General features: G+C 43.8%; 1 protein-coding gene across 6 annotated transcripts in view; it reads right to left on the bottom strand.

The window, feature by feature from the left end:
- Window positions 1-2,402: 2,402 nt before the first annotated feature.
- Window positions 2,403-19,332, bottom strand: part of FGFR1 (fibroblast growth factor receptor 1) — a 164,367-nt gene continuing 147,437 nt past the window's right edge. For all 6 annotated transcript variants that reach the window (XM_085633931.1, XM_085633933.1, XM_085633934.1 and 3 more), the window contains 4 exons: window positions 18,772-18,842; window positions 6,316-6,453; window positions 4,549-4,654; window positions 2,403-3,908 (listed from right to left, as the gene is read on the bottom strand). In XM_085633931.1, the coding sequence (XP_085490057.1) occupies window positions 3,738-3,908; window positions 4,549-4,654; window positions 6,316-6,453; window positions 18,772-18,842 (486 nt within the window). In that variant the 3' untranslated portion in view covers window positions 2,403-3,737. The remainder of the gene's footprint in view (window positions 3,909-4,548; window positions 4,655-6,315; window positions 6,454-18,771; window positions 18,843-19,332) is intronic.

Below are 19,332 nucleotides of genomic sequence, written 5' to 3'. Positions count from 1 at the left end.
TGGTTCAAAACATTACTATCAGTTTGAGATGGTCCTGAAAACAAATACTCACAAAACAGAAATCTCTTTGCACTGTTAATTCCTGGAAGAAGGTAACGGCGGAATATAAAAGTCTTAAATAACCCAACGTGCTGCGGTTCCAGTTGTAATCACAAGCACGTTGGTTTAAACAAGCCTTACAGGCTACGCCCAAAAGGTTGTTTTTCAAACTTGTAAAATCTATTCCAGGTCCAATCACCGAGATGACAGCAGTATTCAAAGCATGAGGTTTACACAGCTAAATCTCTGCTCCACCCAGCTGTCAGCTTCCTGCGTCCTCAGTCCAGACAGACAGTGTCTCCTGGCCAGGCACTACAAACCACTTAAAGATGAGCAATAGCTCCCGAACAAATTAAGACGTCATCTGAAAAGAAGCAGCTAGGATCCAGGCTTTCCAGCCTGCGATCAGGCATTCAGCAACCGAGGAGCTCTGCAGCAAAGCTCCCACCACTGAAACAAAGTAGCCCTGCCTCGCTGGAGGAAGCTGCAGCAACGGAAACACCCCCTACTCTCCTACAAAGTATCCCAGCAGGTGCAGCGGCCACTGTACAGGAAGTGGGGGAGCCATTTTGAGATAGAACGGTGCTGGAGCACAGAGCAATGCACTTCCTTGCTCCAAAGCAACAGTGTTCTGACATACAAGTGATAATTTACATTAAGCACATTACTAGACAAAGACCTCATGTTACCAATATTGTATAGCATCCATCTACAATAAGTGTGACCTTGATGTGGTGAGTTACTTGGTAACCGTTAGGACAGTACTAAACAGGAATGCTCATAAAGTTTGCTTTCCTTGAGAATCCCGAACGGACTCCCAAATCTTATGGAGCAGAAATGACTTGTTTTACAGGAAGTCCAAGCTCAGAAGATGTGTGCCTTTGAAGCTGACCGTAAAACATAGACCTCGTCCACAAGCGTCCCATAGGAAGCATTAAGCAGCTGACTGGGACAAACTGCACTGCACCAAAAAAACTCCAGTTCATGTTGGCTTTGCTGTTTTAGTAGAAACATGAATTAGACCTATTGGGCAGAAGGAAAGATGGGGAATTCATAGTTTGGTGTTGTAGGCTTGTGGTTCAGGCGATGAGACACAGAGTCCATCTGTGATCGATGCCCAAATAGAAACATTTAATTTTTTATACCGGTTTTTCTGGTCACAACTGCTTGATGGCTGATTAAAACAAAAACGTGCATAGAGAATAGGTTCGCTTGGCCAAATGAGTACATTCACCACAGTGTCGCAAATAAACCTTGAATAACGGCGCTGTTGGGAAGCAGAGAACAGCAAAGTTTATCACCACTGTAGATTGGAAGATCAGATGAAAAACAGCAGCTTGGTGATGACAACAAAGCAGGGTGTGTGGGGGATGCAGCACATTCGCTTTTCACCTCCTGAAAACACTAGCTGATCAATAGGGATAACAAAGAGCAGTGATTTCACCAGGAATGTTGGTTGCCACTGCTATGGACTACAGAGCCAAGACCAGTTTTGTACTCTAACAGCTACAGCTTTAGTGAGTCACATGGAGACTGACCCACCCTCATTCTATATACCCAGTGGCCAGCACCACCAACATATGCAGAGACACGCAACCACTCTCGTACTAGCCAAATCTAACATTTCACATACACATAGCAAAACACGCCAAAATTCGAACTCTGTGCATGAAGGATGGAGGAAGCAAGTCAAGTAACTACAAATAGAGCTACAAACACACGTAGGAATGGATTGAAAAGAAAATAACATCCGCAATGAGGTTTGAAGGTGCTTTGAAATAAACTTTGAAGTGTGTAACAAGTTACGTGTAAGGTGAAACCAAACGCCACAGGGATGATGGAACACTCAGGAATGTCTACGGTTGAACAGCTCGCAGATGTGCTGTTAGAAGAAAATACATAATTTTTGATTGACAGACACCTTTAAACAAATACCCCCTTTTTATTTTTACAAGAATCTCAGCTTTTGGATGGTGTCATAGCAGCATATAGTGAGCATTATTCTATGAAATTGTGCATCTCCAAAAGATCTGCTTCTCCTTTGAATAGTTCTATAAATTGCTGAGGAGGGCCAGCTTAGAGGGCAGACTTCATTTCTTTTCTACAGTAGAATTATTCAAGTAATTGTTCAGTAGCTAGAGATACTATTTGACCCTCATCTAAATGTCACTTATGGTCAGGAATAATCAGAGAATGGGTAACTCTTGAAGTTGTTTGCAAAACATGGAACCCCCACAGGGTATATGATCGAAAGATACTTTGCGGTTGAACCATCACTTAGAGTGCAGTAATGTTGTAGATCATGAAGGAACTTTTCCACAATCCATATACCGGAACACAATCATTACTCAACACAGCTGATATAAAACGAAAGCAGCATTGTCTGTGTTTATTCAGGGACCTACATTGGAATATGGAAGTTTAGAACATAATTTAAAAAAATAAACAGGAAAGTAGCAAAATATATGAACTTTTTTGTTTGTTTACAGCAATCAACATCTCTACCAGTTAATAGTAACTTACTACTAAACTGGCATCTTTCAGGTAACCACCCTTTCAAAAAACATGTAAATATATAATTCATATTTATACAGTTCTAGCTATATACACAAGATTTATTTTAGCACTGGAGTTGTATTTGGCTGCCTGCTCTATTTGTCAGTGCTCAGCAGAAGGTTTATAGGCCGCAATTGGCCATTTTAAAGTACAGTCTGTTTGGTCAGCAAAGAACATTAGTACCGGAATTATCAAAACTGTGGGCCCTGTTATGAATATTAAAAAAAAAAAAAAAAACACGAGGCATGTCAGCACCTGGTGCTCCCATAAAAGAGTCCAAAGATTGGTCTGAATGTGCTACGACTTCACAGTCCTTCATACGTCAAGGCAAGAAAACTACTGCTGGAACTTGAGAAGATCTCCTCTGGACTAGCTTATTACTCTGTGATAGAACAGATCGCCTCTTTGCAACCACAACGACTGGCAAGGAAGCTGCAATCATCCCTAAAGAGAAGAGACAATCATATGCTGCTGTGTCCTCGAGGCAAGGCCCGGGTGGATCAATCTGGAACTGAAGGGTGATCCAAGTTTCCAAAATCCAAAACAAAAGAGGGTTAAGGCTCATTAGAACTCCCCCCAATAGGTTCATCCAGTTTCCGTAAGTAGACACTGCTCTCAGCCGTATGGAACTGCAAACCGGTAGACTATTCTCCATCCCTTTATTCTCCTAGGTGTCTATTTCTTGCACTCTGTGTTGCGATGGATCAACTGTTCTTTATTTCTTTTGAAAAGTATTGGAGGGTATTCTGGTCTTAAATGCATCTCAAGAAGCCACAGAGGTCAGACTGCTTCACTTTTTCCCATCAAGGTCCCAGATAGCAGACTGTTCCCAGAGACTTTATGGTCCTGCCTACTTGACGAGTACATTGCCCAAAATGTAAGGAAAATGTTCAAGTTAAAAAAACACAACTCAACGTGATACAAGATTAAGGCTTGTTAAACTGGCATGCTGCAGTGGGCTGGTGGCGTTGGTCTGGTGAGATGCTACACTGGCGCATGTTATGGTCCATAATACAAAAAATAAGACATTTCCTGGTAGTTCGATGGCTGGACAACATTGCCCTCCCCCCTCAAAAAAAAATGCCAAGAGGCCGGATGGTAGAAACGAGGTCACAGTTTCTGTTGCCTGGAAGTTATGACTGTCAGCGTTTTTTAAGGCCACCATTGGCATGCTGATACTTTGGAAGACAAGGTTCATCTGGAAGCGGATCATGGGAGAACACAGAGTCCTCTCCTGAGGAACACGTAGAACTGCGTGTGTCTGGGAAACCTGGAGAATACTGATCCATTGGCATGGACAGATCCAAATATTCCTGCAGGGATAAAGGGAGATTGTCAAGCAAGTGCCAAAACATATACAGATGCCATACTTCTAAATAAGCTCAGATAGGTTTAATTCTCTATTCAAAAGCCCTTTCTTTTCAAATTTCCTCTTCAATGGAGACTTAGATGAAAAGACTCAAAACATCAATTGACCAACATTTATGTAGAGAACCAACATGCATCAGCCACTTCTGCCCTAGACTATACAACTATGATAGTCGTTTTACATTTTGTGAGCCATTTCTGTCCAGTAGATTACTACTGCATGATTTGAGGAAATTAATATATTAGAGTCCATATTTTCAGACTTGCATTTTATTATATGGCTTTCATGCAATATTGAACAATGACCTACAGCAACTGATGTTACTTTTTGTTCCATGGTCCATACCCACAGTATTATTTTTCTTATAGTATTGAGTTGGAACCTTTCCCCCCCCCCATGGTCACTACATCAACCGTAATAAAATAGAGTACCAGTGAACATAAGTTTATCATACAGTTGCATTCTGTGTTGGCTTCTCTATTTTTAAATTACAGTCTGCATCATTTTCTAAGTGATAGCCTCATGCCCGTGGCTCATCGGCACTTATTCAAACGATGGAACGTAAGAAAAAGCGTACAAAATACCTGATTGGAGGTCATAGCTACAATCCGGTCCAAATCTTCAACCAGCTGCTTGAAGGTTGGTCTTTGGGATGGAACTGCATGCCAGCAGTCTCTCATCATCATGTATCTGGTCAGAAAGAGGGGGGGATTGTTAAAGAAAGATGGCAAAACCTGCCAAAGGACATTGATGTTGCCACGGAAACAGAAGTGTCAAACCTAGATGTATCAACAGCTGGAACTTGATCACTGCAAAACCTAGGGTCATGTGGTGTTGTCCAGGACTAAAATGGATCATCCCACCAAATGAATGCAGATAGTTGAATCCTGAAATCTTAGTCTAAACATACCTGATAAATTAGGATTCAGAATGAGATCCTCATGCAGACATCTCCCATTGTAGAAACCCTTATTTCCCGAACCCAAGACTTAAGAGGTGGCTATCCAGCATAGGCCACAAAGGGCTGTGTTCATTCCAGATTTTCAAGCTATTTAATTAAATCGAGAGGAAATCAGTAACCTAGTTAATATTTGTTCTGAAAATCTGGCATGTACTTAGCCTATGTTGAATCCAAGAGACGTTTGCGCTAGTCTGAAGGCTCACCTGTTTGCTACTGCTCTTCTGCTCGTGTTTCATTTCTGGTTCTGGATTTAGTATGCACGGATTATTTGGAGTACACACCCCTAACACTTTTCTTTGTCTCACAAGCCTTGGAATATACAAGTTACATGAACTATTGGGTGATGAAGACCACTTCCTTGTTTTCTCCAAGTGCTTGCAGGTGCAGTGGTAGAGTTTACTGGAGGTTAAAATATAAGGGCCTTTTGACCACATCTTAGGATATGACCCATTAGAGTCTGCACAATAGAGACAGTGGTACAAAAATAAAGTATCCTTAGAACATCGACTCCTTGCACATGACACATTCCAGCAGAGCCACTCTGAAACACAGTAAGACTTAAGTGCCTTTTTCCAATCTGCATGGATTAGGAATGGAATTGAAAAAAGAAATAACATTTCAACTGTTGGCTGCACTTCTCAATGCTGCATTATGACGCTATTCACTCTAAGCAGTAGCAATGGCCTACACCTGAACGGTCCTGTGCAAGTAGCGGGTGTTAGGAACTTCAATGCCTAGAAACTAGGGGCAGAATTAATACAAACACATCCTTTGGAACTTAAACATTTCACCCATGGCAGATGATCTTGGAAACAGTTCTGACTACATGAAAACTGGTGAACAGTCCAAATAAGGAAAACGGGAGGTGGGGGGAGAACATGACCAGGAGGCAATCGCTACATAAAAATAACTAGCAGGTAACTATAGTTCTGTAAGACTCTTCATACACAAATTATTAAATGCAACAATGGTTACACTTCATGCCCTAAATCACTGTGCAGTAATATTTGCAGCTCTCTCAAAAATTGTTTAGTACCAGAGATAAACAGCCCAGTGGGGGAAAGTTGTAATAGGCAGTACACGGTGTGCACAAGTGAGAAAACAAGGGAAGCATTTGTAAAAGGACACCTAATAAGAGGAGATCTACTGACTGAGAAAGGCCGCTGGCAAAGCCAACAGGGCGCTCCCATTATTAAGCTTTAGCAGCAGCAAAATTGATCTTGCTGCCAATTTTGCAAGGCTATCAGTTCCACTAAAAATGTGGTCATGCTCGGGGGGATACAATAATCTTTTACATGATTAGTCACTTCTGCAGCAATATATTCAAATTTTATTGAAACGACTGGACTCTTGGCCATGCAATCTGCTCTGTCTCTCACTTGATACTCACAGTTCATTTGTGCAGTTTGCGGGTTTGTCCATTCTGTGTCCCTCTTTTAACAACTTGAAGAGTTCTTCTACTGGAACCCCGGGGTAAGGAGAGCCACCGAGTGTGAAGATCTCCCACAGCAGCACGCCGAAAGACCAGCTGGAGTAAAAGAAAATGTTACCATAAGTTGTACTTCAGGCATACAAATACTTTGGATTAGTTCAAAGGCTTATGCATGTCTTGATAAACTCTGAAAAGATACTCTTATAACTAGTTTTGCCGGAGACCTGGACTATGTCTCATAGCGTGTAAGGGATTCTCTTGTTATTCAATCCCTGTGGTGGCTTCCTCTCATGGAAGGGCCAGGGGTGGCCGCACCATTTGGGTTAGGCTGCACCTTAGTTTAGATATGTCAATAGTTGACACAGTCAGCCAATCTTTTCAAGCCTTGTTCATCAGAGATAAGCATAGTGCTTTTTGTTTTTATTTAGTTAATTGTTATAAAATGATTTTTCAAGTTCTTGTTGTTGGTTTGTTTGAGCATTTATTTACTTTTGTTATGGGCCTTGAAGTGCAAGGGGTGGGGCATGATCTGAATCCTTGGCTCCTTTTATGTGGGGACTTAATCGCCAAGTTGGGGGATGGGATAGTGGAGCTAGACTGTGTGAGCGCACCTGGAGATGGACGGGGCGGAGCTGAGGAGATTTATTGCCATGCTGGAATTACATCTATGGAATATTTTGGGTCTCTGGGCCTGTTACACCCACATATAGGTGAGGGGTGGGGGAGGGGATCGGTAATGCATTACAGCTTTGCCTCTAGGGCAATTGGTGCAGTGGTGCCTAGCTAGCGAGGCAGTCGAATTCCAGTGGGTGATTATAATGCACTCTTAATTGTTGGGGCTTTTCATCTTCTGAGAGATAAACCTCCCCCAATGTGTAACCAAATTAATAAACATTCCACGGACAGACTATGGGTGCTGGGACTTCTTAAAAAGCCTGAGGCCACACTGGGTGTTTTACTTAAAAAGCAGCCGTCTACTTTTTTGGGCTGTTTAAGAATTATTTCTGGTGAAGCTTTTGCGGATTTTTATCAGGTCTTATGCATTACCATCAGGGATCATTTGTTGAAAACCAGCCATCTCTGAATCAGAACACACGCTGGTTTGACGCTAGCTGCTCTGCAGCCAATGGCCATCTGAGGCAGGCTTTGTTCGGGATACCCAGAGATGTGGAGGCAGATAAGGGTAGCAAGGCAAGCTTATAAGCTTGCTTTAAAGGAGAGGAAGCATGCCTTGTTTAAAAGGGATTGGAAAACTCTTGAGCTTGCAGCCACGCATAACTTCAGTAAGGTCTTCTGGGATTTCGTTAATCGCCTTCGCAATGCTTCCTCGAATCAATGCCTGATGGGCAACATGTCTGGTCAGGATTGGGTTAAGTACTCTACTGTGATTTATCACCTGCCTGGACAGGGTTTGGGAGCTTTTAGTGCATTTCGTGCCTTTCCAGGTCTCCCTTCAGGAAGAGGATGCACTTATACTTTGCCCAAATGTAAGGCTCCCAGACCTGATGAGATCCCTATGGACCTACTTAAATGTAACACAGATTTATGAGCTCCCCTGCTTGTAAAGTTCTCTGTGCACCCAGGTCCCGGATTCTTGGACTTTATACATCATAGTCCCAATCTTTTAACAAGCATTTGGAATGCAATAGGTCTCGCATATGTAAAGTTTAAAGTTGTTGGTATTGTAAATGGCAATTCTTTTTGCATGGTCTGGTCTGTTGGGCACCCTCAGACCCCATGAAAAGCCCCCTCCCCCACCGAGAGCATGGTCTGGTCTGTTGTGCACCCTCCGACCCCATGTGAAGCCCCGGGCCGGATTTCGACACCACTGGACATCATTGCGCAAGCCGTGCTGGGCTCACCCGTGCCACATTTGGCGAGGTGCCCTCAGGGTATCAAACCGGGCACCGAGCAGCTGTCAGCAGGCACGGGCTGAGGTGCTACGCTTTGGAGAGGGGTAGGTTGGATGTGACACTCCGGACCACTCTGCAGTCATTTACCTACCGTAAGTATGCAGCACCCTGGGAGGGTTCATCAGACCCTCGATACACGGCAGAGAAGCAGAGGCGGACGGCCCCACATGTGATTGTGTGCCGAAGAGCACACTGCTCAGTCTTCTGAGGCGAGATGGAGTACATACCTGGTCTGTCCGTTCCAACCCACGGCACCTGTAACGTCCAGACTGTTAGCAGCTTCTATGGTTCCACCGCTTTGAAGAGCTCTTAGTTTGTTGAAAGGGAAAGAACCGAAGCACAGCGTGATAAAGGGACTTCCCCAGGATAACACAGCCTGCCTGAGCGAGGAAGACCGATTATAATATGGATTTCCCAGTCACATAAAGAATGATGTAAACACTAAACCGCAGGATTGCTGCATTTGTTCCTCAGGGCTACGAGTCCGTGACCTCACACAGGTTTCCCTTCACATTTACTCCAGGGAACGCATGGACAAGTTATTGTCATGGGCACTAAAACTCAGCTATGTACCAGGAGACGATGCAGATAAGGTAATGCACAAACCAACATCCTTCTTCCTGGCAAGAACCGAGTCTAAATGTAGCACATCGGAATATTTTTAATTTTTCCTAACGTCCCATTATCTTTAGGGAAGGGCCATGCATAAGTAAATGTACCGGTCCCTGCACGCACAGACGCTAGTTACCACAGCTAGGCTGAGACGGAGGCAACGGGCGATAACAGAAAAGAGGAGAAATAGGAGGCAGAGGGTGAGAAAAATTAGAGACATCGGGGAAAAAACAGGGGAAAATGCACTAACTTCATATGATGGCAAAGTGAATACATATCTCTGTTGTGGCGATGTGAGTACACACTCGACATATTGTCACATTATCACACGCTGCGTGCACAGTTCACGGAGACTGCTCCAATTACAAAGCCAACATGCAGTCTGAGAGCGACGTGGGAGGACAGCTCCCTCGGACGCGGGTATTACATGTAATGGAATGCAGGTCAGGAGATTATTTGGAGCGGAGGGTACAGGACAGTTGTTACCTACAATTATTGCATTCCGACTGCAGAGCTTTAGCTTCCAGGGAAATAGCTGCAGGCAATTGAATCGCACACAAATTCAGTGTGGAGAGAGCTAGGTACACATGCCGGAGCTCTGCGTGCGCGACATGCTGCCTTCACGCTGCATTCACATGCGGCAGTTGATCGGTTGACACGGTCCACCAATCACAGAGACGACTGCCACATGCTAATACGGTGTGAACACAGCGTGATTAAAGATGGCGTGCGCTTGTCCCTATGAGCGGGCTTAAAAAACAGCAAGGGCGTCAACAAAAATGATGCCCAGCAAATGAAATGCACGATAAAAACATTAATCACGACGTGACTGAATCAGAAACGATTAGGACAGAGGGGCGAGACCTAAAAAGTGCTCGCCATCTGTTTTCATTCAGCCGCTTGTATTTGTTGCATTGCGCGGGGCTAAGTGAAAACAGATGTGCTTTTCACGATGGGCGGCATCACAAAACTGCAAGGGCGTCAACAAAAGTGACAGCTAGCAAACCAGAAGCACGGAAAAACCATTAATCACGACCTAAGCAAATTCGAAACGGTCGAGACACAGGAGCGTGTATTAAAGTTCCCCTTCTTAGAGTGTTTACTTTAGCCCTCGCAGGGCGAGGAGCGCATGCGCGCTCCAACGCCAGGCGAGACCTAAAATTGGGACAGAGGATCACCTACCTGCTATGGGTCCATCTCCCTCATTGACCATTCCGTGAAGGGTTCAGGGAGGGTTTGCTTCAATTGTCTTCAGGCTTGGGTTAACAATAACAATATTCTTTCTCTCTGCAAGTTTGGCTTCAGTTCTGGGTTAGGTAGAGTAGATCAGTGCCTGAATTTACATTTGATTGTGAGTAAGTATACAGTGGCTAGGTGCTTCCCTCTGTACCTGGCCTTCCTGGGCCTGTCATCAGCCTTTGATTGGGTGAACAGAAGTAAACTGTGGTTGATGTTTCTCAACCTAGGGGTCTCTCTCAGTTCCCTTCACTCCCACCACGAACCTCTGGGTGCCAGGGTGCAGTATGGATTGGCAGAAGAACTTTCAGATGCTTTTCTCTTAGAGTTGGGTGCATCAGGGGTGTGATTTAGCTTCCCTGCTATTTATTATGTACATCAATTATTTCTGCACCCAGCTATCCAGCTCAATTAGGGACATCCCTAAAATTGAAAATATTTATGTCCCGGCATGATTATGTACTGATGAGACGCTGCTAATGGCTAGGACACTGCATGCTCTCTGCGCCTGATTGACTCATCCAAAACATTTATGGATAGTCTTGACATGAAGACCAACTTTAGGAAGTCACACATAACAGTCTCTGGGCTGGGCTGGGCCGGAACCAGTTGCCATCCTTAAAGATGCAAGAGCAGTATCTGTGCTCTGTGAAAAATGTATATTATTTGGACATTGTTTGACGCAAATAATTATTGGCACTCGCAGGTGAATACTGGGCGAACGAAGCTTGGGAAGGTGGCAGGGCCCTTATCCAAACTCTCTCAGAAGGGGGGGCACGAGTACCGTTTCTCCTTTATTAAAGATTTATAGTTTGCAGTGTGGCCCCACGGCCACCTGTGGGGGTGTGGGGACACCATAATGCAACTCCAATACAGAAAGAGCAAAATAGACCTGCAGGTGACTAATGTATCTACCTCCCTCTACTTTCAACTTTGATTCAGAGCTTAATTTGGCCTATGTAACCTACCATATTAAGCTGTCCCCCCTTTTTGTTATGGGTGCTTAGACTGTCCAAGAACAAAGCTGTTTTCAATAGAGAGGTTATTCATGATGGTCTTAATCTTGACAAGGGTCTATCCATTCCTTGGCTGAGTTAAATCAACAAGACCTTAGCTGAGATAGGAGTTTCAGACTTGTTCTCCGCACCAGGTACCATTAGCAAGAAGGATGAGGGACGGGAGAAGAAAAAGAAAAAGACGAAGACTAAGAAGAATTAATGGAGGTTTATGATAGCATTCTATATGTGAATATTAAGGGGCTAATGTGTGGGATTCTCAGTTGCCTCCTTGCTCTTGTGACGGAACGTCGTGGTTACATTTCGTCTTTTGTTGTAAATTGTTTTGTACATTTTTTCGCCTTTGCGTCAAGCAAACCATGAAATCACTGGCTTTTTAAAAAAAGTGTAAAGAGGCCCATCTGTATTTACAGATGTTAAGCAATCAGTAGATATGTTTTAGAGTTTAACATTTTTTTATTAAAAGCCCATTTGAAGCAGGAAGTCTATGGAAGGGTAACTGATCTTAAACCTTTTAGCATTGAGTTTATGTATTTTTATTGATCGGTGATGTTTTTGTATAGTATTTTGTACTTTTATGATCTTTTGTTAAGAATAAAGGTTTTTGACTGACTGAACTAGTTTAGTCCTTTTAACATTTTGTTTATCCAAAAACCATCAAATGTTTGTATTGGTTGTGGACCAAAATAAAAGTTCTTCAAATCGGCCATACTAGGTCAATGCTTCGGCCAGCAAATGACAAGAGGGGTACATATTTCTTCACATCTGTAGAAGGATTCTGTATTATAATTACCTATTATATCCTAGTTTAGATACCAAGGAAATTCAGAACATTAAGCTGTATACATATTTGTATGCTTAATGGACCGGATAAAAGTCCTTCATGTTTTACTTTTTCTTTAATATTTTGTTAATTCACTGCTGAGGATGGGGGATGAATTTGGATGTCTTTTTAAAAAAAAAGTATATGGACAGCATATTGATCAGGGGTTTGAGGAAGCTTGATAAACAGGTACTTTCCCCAGTGCAAAGTGGCAGAACAGAAAAGTATTGGAAAAAAATGTTTATTTAATGCATTGGTCGATGTGGTCATAAGTAGATGCTGAGAGAATGTGGAGATTGTCAGTTGTAAATAACCCAAGTATTCATAATGGGCACCACTACTTCAATATTTAAGGATTGTGTTTCTGGTATGTGGTACTTTGCATACTCCGCCCATCTGGTGTTTGATCTAGATGTGTGCAAGTTGTTTTTCTTTGAAGAAGTCTTTTGAGTCACTAGTTCAAGTGACTGCTCTTGGCGATAATGCGCATGGACATCAACTCCATTGTTTGATTGTTTTCCCGCTGGCGGGTGAGAATGGAGTGTAAAGTCAGTGCAGTAAAGAGATGTCCATGCATACCAAAAAGGTAAACTGCAATGCCCACAGGTGTCTGGGGATGAGGGTGGGGACATGTTTATCTACACAACACGTCACGAACAGATGCTTACAGAGCAAGTAAAATAATTTGTTTGAGGCAATGGCAGCTGTACATATACATGCTTTGCATAGACTGTAAAGCAGTTCTCCTAAAAAGCGGTGGCTAACTTGTGGGTGTTGCAGTTGTTTGAAAGTGTGTATGTAGCACTGCCTGTCCTACTAAGCTTGTTGGCGTGCTATAAAATCCACACAACAATGCCTTGTGAAGGTGTATAATGTAGACCATGTAGCTGCTTTGCATATGTCAGCTAGAGGGATGTTGCCCAGGGAAGCCATAGACACACCCCTATTTTTTTTTTAGTAGTGCGCGCTCTAGGGGGTGTAAGTAAATTTCTTTTGGGTTTAATGTATCATGTTTTGATGTACTTAACTATTCATCTGGTGATACTGGATTTGGATATAGGCTTTCCTTTCTGTCGTGGTGAGAACACAACAAAGAGTGGTCTTGTTTTACTAAACGTTTTAATTCTCACAATGTAGTACATGATGGCTCTTTTGACATCCAGTGTATTGAGAGCCCTTTCTGCAACTGAGTCTGGTAAAGGAAAGAATATTAGCAACTCAATTAATTGATTGAGATGAAAGTGGGAGAGGATTGTTGGAAGGAATTTGGGGTTGGTGGGAAGGACCACACTGTCTCTATGAAGTTGTAAGTAGGGTTTTTCTCAAATTAATGCTGGAGCTCACTAACACATCCTAGTGATGTGATGTCAATTAGAAATGCCACTTTCTAAGAGAGAAATTGGAGGGGGCACTTATGAAGGGGTCTGAATGGAGGACCCATGAGTCTTGTGAGAACAATGCCAAGATTCCAGGAAGGTGCAAGTGGAATCACTCTAAGACCTTTCATGAAGGTTTTAATAACTGGCACTTTAAAAAGACAGGTGGTATCTATTTTGCAGATGGACAGCTACTGCGAAAAGGTGTAATCATATGGATGTGAAAGTGATCCCAGAGAGCTGCAAATCAATCAGGTAACAAACAATGCTGTGTATGGTGGCATTGAATGCATTAATTTGTTTAGTGTGACACAAACAATCTAATGTTTTCCATTTAGCCATGTAGCATGCCCTTGTGGTAGGTTTACATGCCACTTTGAGAATGGTCATGCATTCGGGTGGGAGATTGAGGTAGCCGAATTCTATGATCTCAGGAGCCAAATATCTAGGCAGAGTGCCTTGGGATCTAGTGCTTGATTTCTCCATGGTTCTGAGTGAGAAGGGCGAGCCAACGAGGAGCTTCTGGTGGGGGGGGGGGGGGGGGGGGATCTACTGAGCGATCTAGTAGCGTTGTGTACTATCGGCTGTCAGGCCCATGTGGGAGCTACTAGTATGAGTGTGAGAGATGTTTGCCTGAGTTTCCAAAACAGAAATGGAAGAAGGCAGAAAAGCACAGGCAAATATCCTTGATCAATTTATCCATAGAGCCTTGCCCTTGGATAGTGGGTGTTGAAACTTGGAGGCAAAGAGTGGGCATTTTGTGTTGTTTGTGGAAATCCCCATTTGTGGAAGTAAAGGGGAGGACCGCTTGGGGGTGGAGTTCCCATTTGTGGACATGTTGCCGCATCCTTCAGAGGTCGCCAAATTGTTGTCTGTTCCAGAATGGTGTTCAGCTAGCAGATGAAGGTTGCGATGTAGGACCCAGTGCCAAATGGTCTGCGATAGGCATGAGAGCTGTGGAGAGTGTGTCCCTCCTATTCTTTTAGATAGCACATGGTTGTTGTATTGTCCATCCAGACTAGGACAACCTTGCTGATCAAGTGAGCTAGGAAACCTTTCAATGCTAGGTGAACAGCCTGAAGCTCTAGGTAGTTGAAGTGGAGAGTCTGGTGCTTGGGATCCCAAAAGACACTGAACTGTGAGATCCTGTAAGTTTTCCCCCTAGGTTGCGAGGGATGCATCCATTGTCAGAATTATGTGGGTAATAGGGTCTAGAAAAGACTGCCCCTTTAACAGGTTATTGGTGTCCCACCACTCCAAAGTTATGAGTGAGGTTGTTTATCACCACTAGAACTTCCAACTGACCCTGTGACTGAGACCACTGTAGTGCCAGGAATTCCTATAATCTATGCATGTGGAGCCAAGCGTGAGGTACTATGGCAATGCAGGAAGCCATCATGGCTAGGAGCCTCATGACTATCCTTCCTGTGAGCTGATGATTGGTCTGAAAACAGGATAATGTTTGGAAACTTCAAAGTCTTGCGGTATTTGGATAAGTTAATCCTAGTTGTGTGTTTAGGATTGTACCCAGGTAAGGCTGAATTTGTTGAGGTTGAAGGCGAGATATGGTTATATGGATGCTGAAGCCTAATGATTAATTAGATTTCTGGAAGCTTGTGTGTGTGTTGCTGGTATAGATGAGCCAGTCGTCCAGATAAGGAAATACATGGATGTTTTATCTGCGCAGATGTGCTGCTACTACTGCTAGGCACTTGGTGAACACCCAAGGAGCAGAAGTGACCCTGAAGGGTAGGACTTTAAATTGGTAGTGTTTTCCTGCTATCTTAAATCTTATTTATTTGCGATGTGCTAAGTGCATTGGAATGTGGTAATAGGCATCCTTTAAATTGAGGGCAGCGAGAAATTTGCAGTGTTGGAAGAGTGGGATCACATCTTGGGGGTGTGACCATATGAAAGTGGTCTAACAAGATGTAGTGGTTTAGGGGTCTTAGATCTAGAATAGGTAGTAAAGATTCATTGTTTTTGGGATCAGAAAGTTTAGGGACTATACTCCCGACCCTTGATGGTGTAGAGGGACAGGTTCTATAGCTCCTTTGAGAAGAAGAGCTTGAACTGCCTGTTTGAGCAGTGTTTGATATTTCAGTGATAACTGTGGGTGTGAAGTGGGATGGTGGGAGGTGTGGTAATGAGCTCCAGACAATAGCCATGTTGGATAATGTCTAACACCCACTGGTCTGATGTTATGGACTGCCACGTAGGTAGAATGTTTTGTAAACGACCCCTGACAGGTATTGTACGGTTGGGGGCAAAGGTGAGAGAAGCCACTGTTTAGTGGCGGGTGTTCCACCATGTGGGAAGCACCTTTGCCTATACCCTTGGCATTGTTGGCCCTGTAGGAGCCTCTATAGTAACCACTGGAGGAGTAATATTAATTTTGGCTATGTTGGTAGGAGGTGGAGGCTTCTGAAGTTGTGGTTTTGGAACCTTCATGATAGCGGAGTGGTGAAAGGAGCCCCGAGGTGTAGGTGTTTGAAGGGCCCCCATGAATTTTGCTGTTTCAGCCTTCTTTTAAATTCTCCAGGGCCCGTCGACTTTGACCCAAAGATTTTCCTTATCAAAGGGTACATTTAGGAGGGTTTGTTGTACCTTTGGCTTAAAGCCTGAAATACGCAGTCATGCATGGCAGCGGAGCAGGATGCTGGTGCTAATCCATCTTGCTACAGTGTCGGCAGAGTCTAGGGCACAACGTATAGAGGTGTTAGATATTAGTTAGCCCTCTGCTACAAGTTCTTGTCCCCTTTTTCTGTGCTCAGCTGGGAGATAATAGAAGAGTTGTTAATTTTGTACCAGTGAGCACTGTCATATCTGACAAGCAAACCCATTGAGATAGCAATGCAACAATGGTTTGCAGATTGGGCCACCACCCTTTTCCCTGCCGTGTCAATGCACTTGCTCTCCTTGACTGGTGGGGGAATGCCACTTCTACCTTGCGAATTTGCTCTTACGAGCGGTGATTATCACTAGCGAGTCTGGTGGTACCGGTCTTCTAATATAAATGGGATCTGATGGAGAGGGTTTACATGTTTATCAACCCTGGGTGTTATTATTTTAGCCATATCATGGTCTTTGAAAAAGTCGTTCATGTGGCATGACACTCCCTTTAGCATAGGTAAGTATTGAGTGCCCCCATGTGTAGATGACAGTGTTTCGAAAAGGAAATCCTCTTCCAGGGGCTTTTTGTGCAGCTGCCCATCACAGAAAGTAGCAGCCCTACCTATTCAATCCTGATATGTAGTGGAATCATCAGGAGGCGATGGATGTGCGGTGTACAAGTCTTGATCAGTGTCCGCTGGAGGATCTATATCGTAGGCGTCCCAGGGGTGATCCCAAAAGTGTCATCCCCTGTATTATGTCCACCCGTACCATCACCAGGGGATCCCTGAGGTGAGGTGTCTAGGGGTAATTTTCAACAGACTGTGGTGGAGATGGTGATGCTGGTGGTGTTGGAGGTGGAGGAGGAGAGGGTGGTGGAAGAAGCAAAGAACTAGTTGCTTTGTCTAGTTTATTCCTTTTCAATGAGTAGGCGAATCAGGTGCCTCTTGAAAAGACAACTGTCTTTTTGAGGATGCTGTTGGAGACGGAGGCTTTGTGAGGAACGTCCAGTTTCAGGCTGAATATGGATCTGCCTTTGTCGAGCATCCAATTCTCCTGTAAATTATGGAGAATAGGCACCACTGGATTTTCGGTATGCTTTTTTGGAGCCGGCCTGGAATGTATTGGATCGGATGCCATGCTTCAGTGCCGAAGTTCCACTCGGTGTCAAAGTGGTGGATGTGTCGGCATCGATGGACTGGTAGGTGCCAGAGTTGTCGGTGCCGAAGGGTTTGGCTGGTGTTTTGGTGCCGAGCCTGATGGAGGGGTATCTGAACCAGCCGCTTGGTGCCAGCCATGATGCAGTGGTGGTTGGAAGGCCTCTTGTTCAAGAGGTGGCAAGTATTTTTTCAAATATTCAACATGCGGTTGTGGTGCAAGGGGTACCGTACTGACTGTTTGAGCCTCCAGTGTGACATTCGTTAACTCAAAGGTGAGTTTGTGTTCAGATTCGGAACTGCCCTCAATACAGAACACCTGTTCTTCCACTACAGAAGCTTCCAGGTGGTGGTGTTCTTCACCGACGTCTTCATGCCTGAAGAGATTGGGAGTGTCGTTGGTGCTCCTCCACTGTGTCTTGAGCCAGCATGCCCGATGGTCTTGGAGGGTCTTCTTTGAGTAGAAAGAGCGACAGGCCTCATAGTCCGCCTCCCTGTGTTCTGGTGACAAACACAGGTTACAGACCTGATGGGAGTCGGTCCGTGGGTATTTGGCGTGGCAGCGAGGGCGCACCAAATTCAATTACCAGCAGGGCATTCTATGGAGGCTGAGTTTAAAGGCCCCGAAAGGTGAGGCCCTGAAAGGGCCATGGTAGAAGCGGGTCTACTCAACGAGTGATTTAACCTCGATACGCAGAGTGGTAAGCGCAATCAAAATAATACTGGTGCAGGTTAGAGTGTATTAGGAACCAAAGAGAGATCCGTAACTGTCTTGACTCAGAGCGCAGGCACACACATCCAAACCAGATGGAAGAGAGAAAACAATTTAAAAATGGAGTTGATTCCCATGCGCATTATCACCAAGAGGAGGAGGAGTCACTCAAACTAGTTACTCGAAAGACTTCTTCAAAGAAAAACAACTAGCACGCATCCGGACGCAACAGCAGTATGCAAAGCATGTGTATCTACAGCTACACATGCTTCTGACAATACATTTCTTATTGGCACTGAGAGGCCTTTTGATTCTAGAAGAATTGAGCAATAACAATTTACCACAGCACAAAGACACATGCACTTTTTTTTTTATACTTATAACACTAGTGGTCCTTGTTTGATTCCACTAGTCCATGTGGATCTGTCCCAAATTTTAATTACACTTGTAATACCTGCATATCTTGTACTTTAAGCTTCACAGTTTCCTTTTCAGTCTGCAAGTGCGGGCCATGATGAGACTCCTCACTACTGTTTCTGGGTCAAAGCTAACCACTCACCTAAATGTTCCATCCGTTGTTCACCAAGCACCCTCAACTAGTGTGCCGCAACATCTCTTCTCCTATTAACTGTTCTGTTTCCTTACAACTGCCATGCCTTACAACTGCCATGTTCGGTCAGTGTTTACATTTTTTTCTTTCATTTTGTTTTCACATGCTCCAATATACCTACGCATGTGGCCTAGGTAATATTATTCGACCATTCCTCTGTCATCACAGCCACCATGTCTGCAGAGCCACTACCGATCTCGTTAATTGTCTGCTCTAGATGTGGTTGAAGAATGAGCCATGGCCAATGTCTAGCACAGAATACACTTTACCCTGCGTACACTCCGACTGCACAACCAGAGTTGGCTAAAATTGAAGAGCAAATACTATGTGGAACTTGAACACTTACACGTCACTTTGATGAGTATATATGCGGTCAAAGAGTGCTTCAGGGGCCATCCACTTCACCGGTAATCGTCCCTAAAAGAAAGACTCATATTAATCTCTTAATTCGATTTGGCTGAGAATATTCATTAAACACCACTCTCCTGAGTTAGTCACAGCAGGCTTTTTTTAAGAGTCACATGCTCACAACAATCTGCATTTACCATGAAGATAGGCTCAAAATCATTTATCAGTAAGATCTCGAGTCCATTTACCAGAAGGATATCCTTGTTCCGGAGTACACTTACCAGTGAAACTTTACTACTGGATTGCAAATGCTACAAATTCTACTTTTCTAGTTCCAGAATGGAATGTATTTACCAGCAGGATATTAGGGCAGATTGTAATACTAATACTGCCTTTGCAATGAACGATATCAAGCCTGAAAAGCTGAAAATATTTTATTTTATGACTCAGGAAAATAGATAGTACAGCACACAAAGTGAGACCAACCTGTGGTAAAAGAAATATCAAAGGCATAATATCCCCATAAATATCTTCAAAAAGTCAGGAAAATATTCTGGGA

This window comes from Triturus cristatus, chromosome 11 (assembly GCF_964204655.1).
Source record: "Triturus cristatus chromosome 11, aTriCri1.1, whole genome shotgun sequence".
In the NCBI taxonomy this organism is placed as follows: domain Eukaryota; kingdom Metazoa; phylum Chordata; class Amphibia; order Caudata; family Salamandridae; genus Triturus; species Triturus cristatus.
This window is presented reverse-complemented; position numbering and strand designations above follow the sequence as displayed.